This window comes from Doryrhamphus excisus, chromosome 20 (assembly GCF_030265055.1).
Source record: "Doryrhamphus excisus isolate RoL2022-K1 chromosome 20, RoL_Dexc_1.0, whole genome shotgun sequence".
Lineage (NCBI taxonomy): Eukaryota > Metazoa > Chordata > Actinopteri > Syngnathiformes > Syngnathidae > Doryrhamphus > Doryrhamphus excisus.
This window is the reverse complement of record NC_080485.1, coordinates 10,261,160-10,279,346: the sequence shown is the minus strand read 5'-3', so window position 1 is coordinate 10,279,346 and position 18,187 is coordinate 10,261,160. Positions and strand designations below refer to the sequence as shown.

Below are 18,187 nucleotides of genomic sequence, written 5' to 3'. Positions count from 1 at the left end.
CTTAAGTAGGCATTGGCATGTAGAAAACAATGGAGTGTACTTTCATAGCTTTTAATGCAAACTCAATACTCAATGTTTTATAATACTGCGTCATGATAGTGTACCTGCTAACTAATTCAATTCAATACATTGCCTGTCAAAATATACGCTTATGTTTTCATATAAGCTCATGTCCAACTAAAAAAAACAGTTTTTCATATCATTATTTAACAAACCTTAAAGGATTTCACTCACTTACAGTTGGAAAAATCACATTAGTCCACTTATTCACTTAAAGGAAAAAAAAATAATAAAGTAATGTGCGTAAACAACCACCAGGCGGCGTACTCGTAGCGTCTTTCATTGAATGAGACGGAATGTGGACTTTCCCTTATTTTTCTTTCCATCAGATTTAAAGGGGAAGCAATTTGGCCTCCGTCAGGAAGCTTCCATAAGTACCTAACATGGCAGACAGGCTCAGAGTGATGTAACTTCTTGCAAGGATGAAGATTCCTAATAATAATAATAGCAAGAAAATAACATTTAACAGACAGCCCACTGATTATGTAAAAAAAAATCACTGTGAACATTCCACAGTTATTTAACACCGTGTGACACCACGCATTTAAATGATTCAAGACGCTTGGAAGACATTCACAGCTTCCCCCCCACCCTCCTCCTTTTTCCCCCCATAAAGGTCTACTGCATTTATGTTGGCAGCAACAGCAGAGGTTAATCATGATGATTATAACATGTCGGAGAAAGGAGAGGACACATTTCAAGGGCAGCAAAAGTAACACATCGGTTAGTCGTTGCACTTTGTTGTTTCTCCTCAGGCAGAGCTAACCACATCTGGAAACATTGCATCAGTGAAAAATTAAGAGCTGTTTGCACAGGCAGCGCAGTGCCTACAGGAAGTGCAGGCCACCAGGAGGGTGTGGAGACCCTTTTTAAAGCAGCCCACCGAACAAAAATAACACAGCTAAATTACAATACGAGGTACTCCACATCAGGAATCACAGTATTTTATGCTTGATGGCAGGGGTGTCCAAAGTCTGGTTCTGGGGAAATTTGTAGCCTGTGACATGTTTGGCGAAAGTGGAATGGGGAATGTACAGCTAGTTGGAAATGAGTGTACACAACACAGCAGCAACAGAACCAATGTTGTAGCCTGGGTGTGTCCAAACGTTTCTATTGTAGGTCGCATACAGAAAAATTAAGGAATGCGGTTGCCACTTTTACCTTTTTTTAAACCAGTCATTGTAGATATGCAGCTCTTTTTTTTTATGTATTTTTTTCTTGTCTTTATTCTCATAATATATTTACTTTATTATTTTAATATTAATATATTAATATTTAATATCTCAAAAATTGCAACTTTATTAATCATATTCTCCCTTGCTAGAAATATGTGTATATTCCAGTCTTATAATATATAATATTATAATATATAATATATATATTATATAATATAATATCTAGTCTTTATATAATAGTAAATGATATTTACTAGGGATGTGCGATATGTCCCGATATAGATATCAAAATGTGATATCCATATCAAGATTTTTTTCCTGATCATGTAATTGCTGTATACAACACATATGTCATGTTATACTTATAGGTTATCACATGGTTTGTCTGGTATCAGGCCCAATCTCATGTCCCTGTGTGCCAGTATCAGCCCTCGACATGTCTGTATCGGCTGATATCGCTATAAGAAATTGAGAGTACAGACAGATAGTATTGGGAAATAGTACTTTTTTTCTCTTAATAATGTGGCATTGTTGTCCTATTAATTTACTGGTTGTCCATTTTTATTTTTTTAGGTTTTCTTGCTAAATGTTATTTTTAGAACATGCCGAGGGCAGATCAGCCAGCATTGAAATCATTTGATGATTTGAGATGTTCTGTGTTACAAGAAATGCCACTCTTTGAAGTGAACACTGAAGGCGGCTCTTTGAAGTGAGCTGTCTTTTGTTTTTTCTTCTTTTCCTGTTAACAACGCATGTGATTGGTCAAACTGTATGGTGCCATATGTGTCAGCATTGAGAAGAAGGTGGAGAAAGAGGTTACTCACACATCACAGTTGTGAGCACACAAAGAAGAGCGAGTGAGAGCGAAAGAAAGGCTACGGAATTAACTGAAAAGGTGAGGAAAATTAGCAACACGAAACAAAAGCTAAGGCGTGTAAATAGCTGGAAATTAACAAGTGGTTAGTGCGCAGACCTCACAGCTAGGAGACCAGGGTTCAATTCCACCCTCGGGCATCTCTGTGTGGAGTTTGCATGTTCTCCCCGTGCATGCGTGGGTTTTCTCCGGGTACTCCGGTTTCCTCGAACATTCCAAAAACATGCTAGGTTAATTGACGACTCCAAATTGTCCATAGGTATGAATGTGAGTGTGAATGGTTGTTTGTCTATATGTGCCCTGTGATTGGCTGGCGACCAGTCCAGGGTGTACCCCCGCCTCTCGCCCGAAGACAGCTGGGATAGGCTCCAGCACCCCTCGTGAGGAAAAAGCAGTAGAAAATGAATGAATGAATGAATGTGTTATGGTGTGTTAAGCTGCTGTGTGATGATTAAAGTATTGTTTTTCCTGTTGAGTAAGGACCTTCTGCTTGTTAAAGGGATAGTTTGGATTTTGTTGACATGAAGTTGGATGACATTGTGGTCGGAATTTTGGTCGGATTTCAGGGAGGAGGAATGTAGTTCAGGTTAGTCATTGGGAGTTTGGATGCGTTCAAAAGAGTAGTACATTTTACATCACAAAACTGTTGCTAACAATTTGCTCTGTGTTATTTATTATTTTGACTTTATTTTTATTATTTATTAATTCTTTGGCGAATTCAAGTACAGGCTTATTTTTACTTTTTAGGCAATTCTTGGGACAGTACGCTTAAAACTACAAAATTTGCACTGTGATGTATTAAAAAGGTTCTCTTCAAAAGCAACCAGTGTGCATGCAGGAGAAGAGGAGGCGGTGGCGGAGGAGGAGGAAGAAGAAGAGGATCATCTGGCCCCGCCCATCTGCAGATTTGACCATTGACTGCATGCACAGATCCACACAAGCCGCTTCATCATACAGTGTGACGCCCCGTGGACGATTTTTACTGGGCCGCGCACGGTGCTCCACGCATGCTGAGGTGAGTAACGCAAACACAAAAGTAACGAGTGTCGTCACTCGGACGGACGAACGGGGACGGAAGTTATCGCTCTCGATAAAGAGTTGTCATCTTCCTCCTCCAAGCAGCTGGCAATCACTGCAGCAGGGATTGTTTACTCCACACTCCAAAGAAGTTCTGCTGCTGGACGCTCAGCGAGGCGTTGTTGTTGGCTGCAGGCCCACATTGGTCTGCCTTTTTTTCTCCCCATTTCGCCATTTCTTGTAAAAAAAAAATGACGCGTTTCCTAGCTTAAAACTGTTTGTAGGGAAAGGGGCTGCAGTGTTTTCCCACATTTGGGCTTTTGTTATTGTCACAGAGGCCTTTATATGGACTGCTGCATGCATATTGATCTCAGATGGTGAAATGATCCGCATCATTAAGTGAGTCTGTGCATCCTGTTTAGCAGGACACACACTGCACTCCTTTTTTAGCCGAGCTGGTTCTGTAAACACAGAGCTTCTACAGGAGAGGAGTAGAGTTTAGATGATGACTGATGCATTATATTACTGCTAAATGTATCTTGGCACTGTAATGGTAGCAGTATTTGCAGTCACGTATGAGTTACTGCACATAGCATGTAGCTTTCTTGTGCAAAATTGCAAAAAACATTAGAGCCCAACAGAAGATCCAGCGTTTATCTGCCTTTTCATTTCACACAGAACCAAAACAGGGTAGGAAAACTTGCACAGACACACTTAAAAGTCTTCCTAGAGGATGAGAAGCTGTAATAAGACATGTTCGCATACAAAAAACATCTGTATTTGTCTGTGCCTTTCACACAGAACCAGATATTGCAGGAACTGTGAGCTTCCACACAGCAAAACAACTCTGCCCATGCTTTCTTTTTCACACAGCAGCTGTCCTACCTCTGTTATGGCTCTTGCACCTTTCACACAGAACCAAATCACAACAGGGTAGAAAAACTTGCACAGACACACTTAAAAGTCTTCCCAGAGGATGAGAAGCTGTAATAAGACATGTTCGCATACAAAAAACATCTTACCTGCAATGTATTTGTCTGTGCCTTTCACACAGAACCAGATATTGCCGGAACTGTGCGTTTCCACACAGCAAAACAACTCTGTCCAGGCTTTCCATTTCACACAGCAGCTGTCCTGCTACCTCTGTTATGACTCTTGCACCTTTCATACAGAACCAAAACGCAACAGGGTAGAAAAACTGGCACAGACACACTCGAAAATCTTCCCAGAGGATGAGAAGCTGTAATAAGACGTGTTTGCATACAAAAACATCTTACCTGGAATGTATTTGTCTGTGCCTTTCACACAGAACCAGATATTGCCGGAACTGTGCGTTTCCACACAGCAAAACAACTCTGTCCAGGCTTTCCATTTCACACAGCAGCTGTCTTACTACCTCTGTTATGACTCTTGCACCTTTCACACAGAACCAATACGCAACAGGGTAGGAAAACTGGCACAGACACACTCGAAAATCTTCCCAGAGGATGAGAAGCTGTAATAAGACGTGTTTGCATACAAAAAACATCTTACCTGGAATGTATTTGTCTGTGCCTTTCACACAGAAACAGATATTGCCGGAACTGTGCGTTTCCACACAGCAAAACAATTCTGTCCAGGCTTTCCCTTTCACACAGCAGCTGTCCTACCTCTGTTATGAATCTTGTGCCTTTAACACTATCACTATCTTCCTGCTTCAGAGGTAATATCAAAGTTGTGACAGTGAATTTTGGAAAGCTTTGAAGTTGAAGTATTTTGTGTTCCTGTGTGACATGCACACAGTTACAGCTGGGTTCAGTGTGTGAACGGCCCAGACCAATAAATGCTGGATTATTGGTTGATTTTGAAGCATCTCTGCCTTATAACAGCTTCCCCTTGTCTGTGAATACTTTGGAGTGTGTCTGTGAATTTTTTTTGTGAGGTCAGGTGTGTGACCTGTTGCAGTTCTTCCGCACCAAACTCCACCAAGCATGCCTTTGCGGACCTTGCTTTGTGCAAGATAAAAGGTTTTCCTAATAGTGTTCCACAAAGATGGAAGCATACAGTCATTGCTAAGACGAATTCAATGACAGCCATTCATACCTTTTTCTGTTCTTTAGTTATCAGCAGTAGAACATATGTGAGTTTCAGGAAAATATCAGCTCCCGACTAAAACAGAGAAAACCAGGTTTTTGTGAAAAGATACATTTCAAGCATAACTTTCACTTTCACATCACAAAAAAAAGTTTGTTCTTACCTTTTTCTGTTATTTAGTTATCAGCAGTAGAACATATGTAAGTTTCAGGAAAATATCGGCTCCCGACTAAAACAGGGAGAAAAACAGGTTTTTGTGAAAAGGTACATTTCAAGCATAACTTTCACTTTGACATCAGAAAAAAAATCTTTGTTCTTACCTTATTCTGTTCTTTAGTTATCAGCAGTAGAACATATGTAAGTTTCAGGAAAATATCAGCTCCCGACTAAAACGGAGAAAACCAGGTTTTTGTGAAAAGATACATTTCAAGCGTAACTTTCACTTTGACATCAGAAAAAAATGTTTGTTCTTACCTTTTTCTGTTCTTTAGTTATCAGCAGTAGAACATATGTAAGTTTCAGGAAAATATCTGCTCCCGACTAAAACAGGGAGAAAAACAGGTTTTTGTGAAAAGATACATTTCAAGCATAACTTTCACTTTGACACAAATTGTTTGCTTTTGTGACAGTTCTACCACACAAAAAGTGGTTGTTTTACATGAACCTCTAAACTTTATTTTGAAGCTCTAAACTGGATTTTCCTCATATGAATATTTTTTTAGATATTGGTATACAGACATAATGTCAAAGTTATAATAATGTAAAAATAATTAACTTAACAAAAGTAAAAGGCACCTGCCAAACACAAAATTACAACAGCCAATACCGAGTCAACACACAGTGGTGCTGCTGATCCGGGTGTTGTCCCTGCCGGGTGTTTCCTGTCCTGAAACCGGTTCCGCGGGTGTTGCAACCGGGTGTAATGATCCTGGTCAAACCGGCCTCCACCATACTCAGTGCCCAGAGATGTTCTTCACATTATAGGCGTGGCATGATGCCGTTCACTGGACTATCAATGCTGGCCTTTTTTGGGCCTTGATATAGCCCTCCAAAACCAATCCACAAATGATACACAGAGACCAAACCATGTGCAATGAACCATGTTATCATTATCTTGGGCATTTAAGTTTAGAAAGAAGTTGAAATGCATCTTTGATTTTGAATGAGTTAATCATAAAGGACAACAAAGGACAATTAGTTGTTTTGGTGCAACCGGAATGTCAAAGCCACTTCCTGTGCTGTTTAGCACTACGGAGCAGCACATGTGCAATGCACACACAGCTATTTACTAGTCTCAGGATGCTGCCAGGGCATCCATCATGTCTTTTAACCAAGTGTGAAAAGCAGCAGGGTTTTGTGGTGGTTGCGTTGAGCATAGCTTCTCTGTGTCTTGTCATCCGTGAGTTTTGTGACACAACTGGTTTGAGGTCATCGCAACGTTTGAGTTCCAGGAATTCCTCACTGAAGTAGCCACTGGTTGCCTTTTTGGACAGAATCGTTATGGATTGATTTAGTCTGACTTTCTCACAGAGCTGCTTGATGCTTTCCAGTGTCTGTGGAGAAAACTGCTTGGCTTACAAAAAGGGGAACAAAAGCCAAAGTTAATAAATGCTCGGAGGAGATCTTTTTGGCTGGTGACATCAACAACACATGACTCAGTTGTTGCATGCACAGATATGGAGATATTTAGAGATACTCTAGAGTCACATGCTTTACACGAGGAGACCGAAAAGAGAATATATACGACAGTTTGGCCCGGAAATGAGTCACACCACAGCCAAATTTTGAATTGAAGTGTTTTTATTTGACATCTTTAGATAAAGGCTGAATGGTGTTTGAGTGGTTAGCACGCAGACCTCACAGCTAGGAGACCAGTGTTCAATTCCACCCTCGGCCATCTCTGTGTGGAGTTTGCATGTTCTCCCCGTGCATGCGTGGGTTTTCTCCGGGTACTCCGGTTTCCTCCCACATTCCAAAAACATGCTAGGTTAATTGGTGACTCCAAATTGTCCATAGCTGGGGTCTCAAACTCACGGCCCGCGGGACGCTAGTTTCAGGCCCCCGCCTTGATATGAAAGTTTAATTTGTTTAATGAATGAATGAATGTTTAATTAGTTTTTTTTGATTTATTTTTCCATCTTATTTTGTGTCAAACAATAAAAATTAACATTAAACGTTTATTTAATAATTTAATAATAAATAAAAATTAATTTGTTTCATTTGTTTTTTGATTTGCTTCTTTATTTTTCCATCTGATTTTGTGTCGAAAAATAAAAATTAACATTAAACGTTTATTTAATAATTTAATAATAAATAAAAATTAATTTGTTCATTTGTTTCATTTGTTTTTTGATTTGCTTATTTATTTTTCCATCTTATTTTGTGTCGAAAAATAAAAATTAACATCAAACGTTTATTTAATAATTTAATAATAAATAAAAAATATTTTTTTAATTTGTTTCATTTGTTTTTTGATTTGCTTATGTATTTTTCCATCTTATTTTGTGTCGAAAAATAAAAATTAACATTAAACATGTATTTAATAATTTAATGATAAATTAAAATTAATTTATCATCATTTATAATAATTTATAATAATTTAATGTTTTATCAGAGAACCAAAAGCACTGAAAAAGTGGAGGGTATAGCAGAAGCAGAAGCATTGAAGACAGTATTTCATTTATTTATTTTTTCTGTTTTTATATATATATATATATATATATAAATTTTATTTATTTTTTTTTTTTAACCTGATGCGGCCCAGCCTCACCCAGACCTTAGCTCCAGTGGCCCCTAGGTAAATTGAGTTTAAGACCCCTGGTCCATAGGTATGAATGTGAGTGTGAATGGTTGTTTGTCTATATATATATAGCTAAATGTTTAGGCTGGCAACCACTCCAGGGTGTACCCCGACTCTTGCCCGAAGACAGCTGGGATAGGCTCCAGCACACCCCCTGACCCTTGTGAGGATAAGCGGTAGAAAATGAATGAATGAATGAATGTTTAGATAGACGTACCACAATCGTGTATTGGAAGCTTGTTGTCAAAGTCCATAGCCTTGATGCTGGGATTGCTTTAAAGTGTTTTTAGTAAGGTATAAATGTGGCTCATATTGTGCTTGTGATGCATCTGGAGAAAGATCATGTGACCCAAACTCCATGCTCCTCTTCAACAGAGAGCGAAAGTATCAGCAAGCGTTACAAAGTGCTGCAACGCTATGATGCATTCCGCATGAGGAATGTCCAAGAAGCGGTCAAGCATGTTAAGCTACAACATTCCTACTAAAACATGTTTTTTTGTTTGCATCTTCTTCCGTGCTTGAGATGATTCCTGCATCCGTGTCCGGTGCAGCAGCTCGTACCACATCAATATTTCAAGCATGAATCTCACTTTGCCTTCTTTGCACCAGCCTTGTTTGTCTTTTGGGGCTTTGGGAAAATGCTGATGTCAGCATTCACGGAAAGCATCTGATCAAATGTTTGGAAAATGTGCTCTTCTGCGAGAGTGGAATGTTGTATTAACTGCGGTGGGTTGTTTCCGTGTTTACTGTGATGAAGCATCGATAACAGCGGTGTCCAAAGTGCAGCCTGGGGGCCATTTTTGGGCGGCAGCTATTTTTTTATTGGCCTTTGGTGTATTGAAAAATAAATGTTATCCATTATTAATGACTTGGATTATTACTAGGGGTGCAACAATACGTGTATTTGTATGGAACCGTTGGATACAGGGGTCATGGTTCTGTAAGAATGCACTGATATCAAACTGATATCAGTACTGAAGCAGGGCACCCTTAGTTCCAGCATCTTTAACTCTCAGGGGTCCACAACCTTGTATCCGAGGTCTACGCAGGGACCAGACTGGTACCAGACAACCATAATTGTCATTTTAATTGGTTATTTGTGACACTACCTTCTTATTGGTGGAAAAAGAAGCTTGTTGTCAATACAACAAAGCATCTGCACAGGAAAAAAAAAACATTTTTAAGGTGAGATATAAAGGTAAACCTGTGGAACATCGGTTTTCATCATTCGTTCCAAACCGAAACGTACGAAAATAATTAGAAATAATCCCATTAGAAATAATGCAGATCCATTAAATCCATTCCACACAAACAAAAATATGAATAAAAAATACATTTAATATAGAATAAAATACTTTTACATGCAGAAAACAATATGAAATAATGATCAAAGGATGAATGAATAGCAAGATCGAATTCATTCATTCATTCATTTTGTCCTGCTTTTTCCTCACGAGGGTCGCGGGGGTGCTGGAGCCTATCCCAGCTGTCTTCGGGCGAGAGGCGGGGTACACCCTGGACTGGTCGCCAGCCAATCACAGGGCACATATAGACAAACAACCATTCACACTCACATTCATACCTATGGACAATTTGGAGTCGCCAATTAACCTAGCATGTTTTTGGAATGTGGGAGAAAACCCACGCATGCACGGGGAGAACATGCAAACTCCACACAGAGATGGCCGAGGGTGGAATTGAACCCCGGTCTCCTAGCTGTGAGGTCTGCGCGCTAACCACTAGACCGCCGTGCCGCCCTAAGATCGAATTAAATTGTGTTATTATCAATTATTAAATTAGTGGCATTCGCAACTTTCCTTGGCCCCATGGCTGGTTATTTAGCAGTTGCACTCAATTAAAAAAGGGTGCTTTGTTTGGGTATTCGATTTGGCGGAACAGCTTGTTCAAAAACCAAGGCCATGTATGAAAACTGAGACAATTATTCGAAAATTATGACATACAAAAACCAATCATACAATTTATGTATGCGGCCCTCAGTGGGGAAAAATGTGGACACCCCTGATTTCCGCAAATTCAGCACCTGACTGCAAAGCTAACTTGACTTCAGAGCTAAATTCCTATTTCATGTTTATTCAGACCAGGCACCGTGCTGATTTATCATTTATGTATGCCGCATTAGCCTCTCGCAATGGCCCCCTACACGCTACATCAGCCCCAGTGCACCAGCTCGAACAGGTTTGGTTTGTACCCCTCGGTGGAGCCTAGAGAACGACTAAAGAACACACAGCCTGTGTGTTCTTTAACACACAGCCTGTGTGTTCTTTAACGCTGATACATAACTTGCCAAAAGAAAAAAACATAAAAAAAAAAAAGCAGGAAGTGTGATGCTGAGATAACAGGACGTGGCCGCTGTGAAGCGACACTAGTCTTCTCTTCTACATGCCAAGGGGTTCTGCGGAATATGCTAGAACCACTTTTTTGTTAATTTACTCATCTTGGTGTATTGTCCTCACTTGGGTCGTCCGGTATGATGAGCCTATCCCAGCCGAAATCCTGGACAGTTCATATTTATGATGAAATAAATATGTGTTTGTGGCAACAGGATGTTTTTATTCTAACCAACATCAGTCCCCATGTGTCCCGTTCTTATCATATTCATGAAAATGTTAATAATACAATGATTCAATCCAAGTGGATATGTCATTGACCATATATGGTGATGCCAAACATTACACATACTGTATATGAATGGTTTTAAGAAGAAGCGGGCATATTTAGGATGAAATGAAGTACATATATGCTGTCTGTGCTGGTGGGGAAGTGGAAAAAGAAGAAGTGGGTTTAGCCGCCACATAGAGTTTACAGGAAGTTCTAGTCTTTTTTTTTTTTTTTTTACATTCTAGCAACTGCTCATGTTCTGCTTTTTTTTTTTTAGGTGCATGGTTGCTGCTTCTCACATTTTGCATTTTTAGGAGGACGGAACTGAGGTGCTTCTTCTAGATTCTTCTATGGACGCAGAGTGAGTAAGTAGATTTCATTTAGCACATATTGAGGTCAAAATATTCACGGTTTATGTATATTTTGTTGACATATGAAACACAAATTAGGTAATTTAATAGCTTTGGTTGTTCAGATTTGATTGTATTACAGTATGTATGTGTAGCCTGACTGATGACTGAGACACACACCCCCCAAAAAAATACAATTATATCTATTTTATTCTGTAAGAGCTCTGGGATGTGGTTTTATATCATTTATTATGATATTAATATTTTTATTATAGGAAGACATCTCTTGTAATTGTGTGTGTTTTTTTTTCTTCTGTAATTGAGTGCTGCAAAATTAGTTTAGCAGCTTTGTTAAATTCCTAGTCTAATAATAAAAAATAAATAAATGTACGTAATATATATCATATAGAAAAAAAATACAACTAAGCAATTAAGTAATTAAAATTATTGTTATGATGCAGTAAAATGACCCACTACAGTAGAGGTGGCGGTACACTACTTGGTTTTTACATCTTGTATTTTGTTGTTCAAGTCAAAATATGCACACTTGTTGTACCCCCCCCCCCCCCCCCCCCTAAAATGGTTTATTATCTTCCTATTTGTACTACTTCTTTTACACACATTCATCACTGGAATGCATTAAACTTAAGTGAGAGGTCAAATTACACTGCTGAATTTGAGCAAAGACCACATGTGTGTGTATGTGTGTGTGTGTACACGTCCCATGCATATGCAGCACAGGATGTTAGCTTAGCCACTCAGCACACTTCTTGCAACGCCAACACATTTTCAGAGTGCATTATAAGATTCATTCATTCATTCATTCATTTTCTACCGCTTTTTCCTCACGAGGATCGCCAGCCAGCCAATCACAGGGCACATATAGACAAACAACCATTCACACTCACATTCATACCTATGGACAATTTGGAGTTGCCAATTAACCTAGCATGTTTTTGGAATGTGGGAGGAAACCGGAGTACCCGGAGAAAACCCACGCATGCACGGGGAGAACATGCAAACTCCACACAGAGATGGCCGAGGGTGGAATTGTGAACTCTGGTCTCCTAGCTGTGAGGTTTGCGCGCTAACCACTAGACCGCTGTGCCGCCCGGCATTATAAGATAAAATGACATTTTTCATTTTGCTTGCATTCTTTTCCAAGCTATGTCTCCATTAATCATACCTGAGGATTGTAAAGCATTCCTACCTGGAGATTTATCTAATAATCTAAATGGCGACCATTGCGGATTTGTTGAACCTCAAGTTTTGCGTCACAAGTCCATTTGTGTCTTGACGGAAACGTTAACAGATAAGCTGATAAATGACACGTAACAGCAGTAGGTGGAGCCGTGGAATTTAAAAAAAAAGTATGGTTTCCTTGTGCTGCTTTAAGTCACTTTGAGTGTTGGTGTCATGTCATGTTCTTCAAAGCAGGTGGAGTTTGGCGGCAAGCGAAGACAGTGGAGACACAGATCACGCTGTAGACGTTAGGAAGGAAACAATTGGGCCTTTTGTTATTTGCATTGGACACTCACACACACACACACACACACATACACAATGGCTGCGCTGTGTCTGCAGCTGATCACAGTATGCGACATCAACGGGCGGTCATGTCGGCTTGCATCATGTGACGTGAACATATACCCTGGTATTGTTGATCTTGGCAATTTGGCTGCTTTAAGTGTTCACGACTAGCTGTTACATCGAGTCAATTAATTGAGGGACGTTGCGAGACTGTCAAACCAAGCGACCGCTTCCTGCCTCATGTCCTCACATGCGCGTTTTCGCCACCGCCGCAGGAAATCGTCTCAGTTTCTGCATCTACTCTGATTAAAAGCGATGAATTCAGCTACTAAAAATGTTTGCAAGATGCTCAATTCGTTTAGTTTGGTGTCTTGTCCCCTGTGAGCCCTCGTAGTTTAACTTTAAACACCAGCTTTGAGTCTGAGTCACATGATCATCTGTCATGGAGGAGGGGGGTTCAAGCGAGGGCGGCGATGTGAGGAACCTGGCTAAGTAGTAGGGAAAAAAAACACAGTATAAACGTGGAAAAGAGATCACTCACATAGAAGATGAATTACATGTGAAGAAAGCGAAAGAGGCCTCAACATGACAGCTGTTCTAAACTGCACTTCCTGTTTATCAGCAGCATACAGGAAGTCAGTGTTAATATGGTGATATTATTGTTCAAGTTGCCGCTAAATCTGTTAAAGGTGTTTGCAAGGTTTTCCAGATGACAACACGTCTGTTGCTATGACAATGTGTTGGGAAGGGGAGGGGGGCGGGGGGTGGAATGCAGCTTTACGTTTAGCACTGCATCTGTTTACAATCACTTCAATACAGTCTGATGGCGCCGGAATTATAGACTCATTGAAGTCCAATTTGAAAACAAAACCACTTAATAGAGCATAAAAAGCGAGCTACAAATAGTTGTAGCGTAGCGGCTAGCTTAAGAGAAACATGGATGATGTTCCACTCCAGTCCTGTAGGTGGCAAAATGGTGCACAACATTTACAATACAATAGAAAACAACACGTTTGATGCAGTTTTAAACCAAAAAAAAAAAGACCCCAAAGTGGGTCTCTCCCAATGAAATACACACTGCACAGTAACCAGGAAGTGAAAAGGCGTCTCGCCATGTGGCAGGGTATGCTGGAGCCTATCCCAGCTGACTTTGAATGAGAAGCGAGGTACACCTTGGACTGGTCGCCAGCCAATCGCAGGCCAATCACAATCATTCCCACTCACATTCATACCTATGGACAACTTGGAGTCGCCAATTAACCTAGCATGTTTTTGGAATGTGGGAGGAAACCGGAGTACCCGGAGAAAACCCACACATGCACGGGGAGAACATGCAAACCACAAAGAGATGCCGAAGCGGAGATTTGAACCAAGGTCTTCCCAATCTCCTGACTGTGTGGCCTACATGCTAACCGTGCGGCCTCTATGGAACTTAAAAGAGAAAATACATTATTTTGTGTGTATTCTCTGTCCACCAATCAGTGGACTGCATTGCGCTGAGTTCCGCTCCTTCCTTAATTGTTATTGGTCACATAAAAAAAAGACACAGGGCTGCACGGTGGACGAGTGGTGAGCATGCAGGCCTCACAGCTAGGAGACCCGAGTTCAATTCCACCCTTGGTCATCTCTGTGTGGGGTTTGCATGTTCTTCCCGTGCATGCGTGGGTTTTCTCCGGGTACTCCGGTTTCCTCCCACATTCCAAAAACATGCTAGGTTAATTGGCGACTCCAAATTGTCCATAGGTATGAATGTGAGTGTGAATGGTTGTTTGTCTATATGTGCCCTGTGATTGGCTGGCGACCAGTCCAGGGTGTACCCTGCCTCTCACTCTTAGACAGCTGGGATAAGCTCCAGCACCCTCGTGAGGATAAGCGGTAGAAAATGAATGAATGAAAAACTAACTTGTGTTGTGTCCATTCCTTGTCCACCAGGGTGCAGCATACATTGCAGACAGTGTAAAGCGGAGAGAGGAAGATGCCAGCTCCGCCCCCGCCTCCTCCCCCAGGAGCACCCCCTCCCCCCACCTTTGCAGTTGTAAGTCAATCAACAGGACTCTTTATCATATAAAGCAATGTTTCCTGTTGCTATACATTGCTATACAAGTCTATGTGCGTGTGTTGCTGTTTTAGGCCAACACAGACAAGCCGAGCCGTGGAGAACAGAAAGGAAGGAATGCTCTGTTGTCGGACATTCATAAAGGCGCCAAACTTAAAAAGACTGTCACCAATGACCGCAGTGGACCAATATTGGACAGTAAGACATTTGTGTCCTTTGCACAGCTGAGCAGAAACGAGAAGATGAAATTAACTAATATTTGTTTGTATCTCAGAGCCCAAAGGAGGCGGAGGAGTTGGAGGAGGAGGTGGAGTAAGTTCAGGTGGAGGAGGAGGGGGTGGAAGCTTTGGTGGTGGAGCTCCTGCTGGTTTAGGAGGCCTCTTTGTCGGCGGAATGCCAAAACTTCGCTCTGCAGCCAACAGAGATTCCAATGGTAAAAGTCATACAAATCATGAAAACAGTAGCGTCAAAGTAAATGTTACATTCCCCCCTCCAGACTCGGGACCCCCCAGAGGACCGGCTATCACCCCAAGTCGCTACAGCGGCCCCAGCCCCTTCAGTAGCGGTCCTCCAAAATTCCAAGGAGTGTCTTCTTCATTCCGCGGCGGCGTTCCCGACCTTCCAAAGAACCGTACAAATCACTCATCAAGGCAAGACACTCCAGGAGGTCCTCCACCCATACCCAACACGCCTCGACCCAACCAGAACTTCAGTCCCCGTGCGGGCCCACCACCGCCTTCTCTTCCTGCGGGACCCAGATCCAACCCCGCATCTGGGCCACCACCTCCCAGTCTTCCCCCAGGGCGGCATGGTCCTCTCCCTCAGCCGCCAGGGATGCCGAGGCCGAGCTTCACCACACCGCCTCCCCCGCCATCCTCAAACCACAGCAGACCACCTTTACCGCCGGCTCCAGGGAGCCGGCCCCCGCTTCCTGATGACCGACCTCCTCCTCCGCCGGCTCCAGTTGGGGGTCACCGGCAGTCCATGCCCCGTGACCTGCCCCCTCCGCCTCCTCCCGCCGTCAACTGCAAACCTCCCTCGTCTGTTTCTTCTCGCTCTTCTGGGGGAGCACCACCTCTTCCGCCCGGGCGACCTGGGCCTCCTCCTTTGCCACCCACACCAGCCGTGGGGGACGACCACAGCACGCCTCGACTACCCCAAAGAAACAGCTCACTCAACAGGTACTATTATGACATAAAACGGTGGCCAAGTAGCCATTTGCGTCCTGCAGCCATTTTTAAACATTAGTTTATGATGTTGTCTTATCACCAGCAATTTCAGCTCTTCACCACATGTCCGCACGGGACCCCTCCCTCCCCCACCCAACGAGAGGCCGCCATCCTTTGGAAGAAACCAAAATTCAACACGCACAGGTTGATATCATCACAATAACACCCTAAAGTAAATACATAACTTAATATTGTCTCAAAGTATCGGTTAACTTGTGTCTCCGTAGGGCCTCTTCCTCCTCCGCCCCCCACAGGCCGCAATGTGAGCGGAGGCAGCATGAGGGCATCGCCGGGGCACTCTCCTATCGGACGACCCGGGTCGGATTCTCCTCGTGGCGGCCCCGGTGGTAGACCCCCTCTGCCTCCGGACAGACCCGGGGCCGGAGGGGCACCTCCTCCGCCACCTCCACCCATCGGCAACGGCTTCCAAAACTCACACCACAACCAGATACACGGTGAGTTCTGCTAACTGGATTCATTTATGTATTAACAATTGGAAGATGAGGAATTTAACACACAGTATCTGATCCGCTGATGGCGCACGCACTCTGTTTTCCCAGATGATTGGGAGGTTCGCTTCACTTTCCACCCGGTGTCCGACCTGCCGCCACCCGAGCCCTATCAGCCCTTCCACAAGACCTACCCTAGCAAGATCAGCAAGATGGACGGCAGAGGTCAGCCAGCATCTGCTTGCATCTTAACACACACACACAGTGACACCTACTGGCAGAAAAAAAGATCACACTTGAAAAGAAACTCATGTGACAATGAAGCTGTACTTTGTATTTTAGAAAGAAGTACTAATCTTACATGAATAAATGCATTTAAGATGCTAAAACCAATCCAATGTAGGTTAATATATGCTAAACTATTTAAAGAAAATATCCATGTAGCTTTTATAGTGTTATAGCGGACAAAGCAAACAGGTTTTAGTGTATAGTAGGTTCCATCTATTCTCAAGGGATTGCATTCCAGAGCCTCTGTTCTTCTTAATTTATTTCAGACATGCATACTATGTTACATTATTGTTTCTCGCTTATACACTTACAATACAATACGTCTATATCTATATCTATATCTATATCTATATATATATATCTATATATATCTATATATATATATATATATATATATATATATATATATATATATATATATATATATATATATATATATATATATATATATATATATATATATATATATATATATATATATATATATATATATATATATATATATATATATATATGTATATATATATATATATATATATGTATATATATATATATATATATATGTATATATATATATATATATATGTATATACACACACAACACCTCATTACTACACATGTCTGAAAAGGAGCAGGAAGAAGCAAAGCTTATTAAATCCTACCCCTTCTCCACTCCATATCAGTTACCAATTCAATAAATGATTTTTCCACACATATAATCACAGAATCTTACATAAGACAAAACAACAAAAGAAGAGTGGGAACATCAGAGAGCCTCTCAGGAAGAGCAAAAAAATCACAATTAATGGACATACTTGTGAGAATGCCTCTTGTTGTCACTCAAAATATGCCTCACAAATGTACTATAAATAATAAAAAGTGTCGACTAATGAATGATAATCAACCGAACAGACGGAATTGAATGCACAGTCTAGCCTTTAGCTTAAGGCTAACCTCAAATCAAAGTAGTCAATGTGATTAACCTGTTTTTTATTTCATTTTTTTGCAGGTTCGGGTAGAAAGGAAAGAGGTGCTCCTCCTCTTCCTCCTATACCCAGGTGAAGAAGAGCAGCAATATGCAAAAAATATGCAAAGTGGACAGACGACAACAGTGTTAAGAAGGAAAAAAAAGCTAGGGAAAATGTCTATTTGAGAGTTTCATCCACGAATCTGAAAAATGTCTCACACTCTACTATCACAGGATTTCACTTCCTGCTTGCCTAATATTTTATATTATCCCACATGACAACACTTTGACATTGAAATACAAACTTGAGCGTGTGTGAAGAAGCTAATAGTTCAAACAAAACCAATCATAGTCACACACTTGCAGTCAATACGCTTCCTCAGGGGATTTGTTTTGTCCTTTTGGGGTTCAAATGTCCAAATTAGGAGAACCCTGTTCTGTGTTCATATTGTGCCTTTCCATTATGATATCAGGCTGCTTTAACATTTCGAATGAGATTGCTAGAAATGATGCCCTTTGTGCCTTAAATAAAATAATATATGTAAGGTTTGCTCGTAAAGCAGGGGTCATATGACAAATTGAGTATATTGTGCATAAAAAGTGTCATAAAAGACAAAGTTGGCCCTACCATTGCTGCATCGGGGGAATGCAATGTTGAATTAACCAAAGCCAGCTAGTGTGCCTTTGCAGTATGTTTACT

The 18,187-nt window shown here is 41.2% G+C and overlaps 1 protein-coding gene across 4 annotated transcripts; it reads left to right on the top strand.

Annotated features, from left to right (window-relative positions):
- The first annotated feature begins 116 nt into the window (after positions 1-116).
- Positions 117-17,676, top strand: wipf1b (WAS/WASL interacting protein family, member 1b). Of its 4 annotated transcripts, none has more exons than XM_058059066.1 (11): positions 117-2,130; positions 2,948-3,124; positions 10,896-10,983; positions 14,431-14,533; positions 14,629-14,752; positions 14,829-14,987; positions 15,051-15,735; positions 15,827-15,927; positions 16,011-16,238; positions 16,344-16,457; positions 17,530-17,676. In XM_058059066.1, the coding sequence occupies exons 4-11, from the start codon at positions 14,474-14,476 to the stop codon at positions 17,580-17,582; spliced, it is 1,524 nt and encodes a 507-aa protein (XP_057915049.1). In that variant the 5' UTR covers positions 117-2,130; positions 2,948-3,124; positions 10,896-10,983; positions 14,431-14,473; the 3' UTR covers positions 17,583-17,676. The 4 variants fall into 4 exon arrangements, with proteins under 4 accessions (XP_057915049.1, XP_057915048.1, XP_057915050.1 ...); XM_058059065.1 differs by having other exon boundaries at positions 2,930-3,124; XM_058059067.1 differs by having other exon boundaries at positions 2,916-3,124; positions 10,896-10,979.
- Positions 17,677-18,187: the final 511 nt, after the last annotated feature.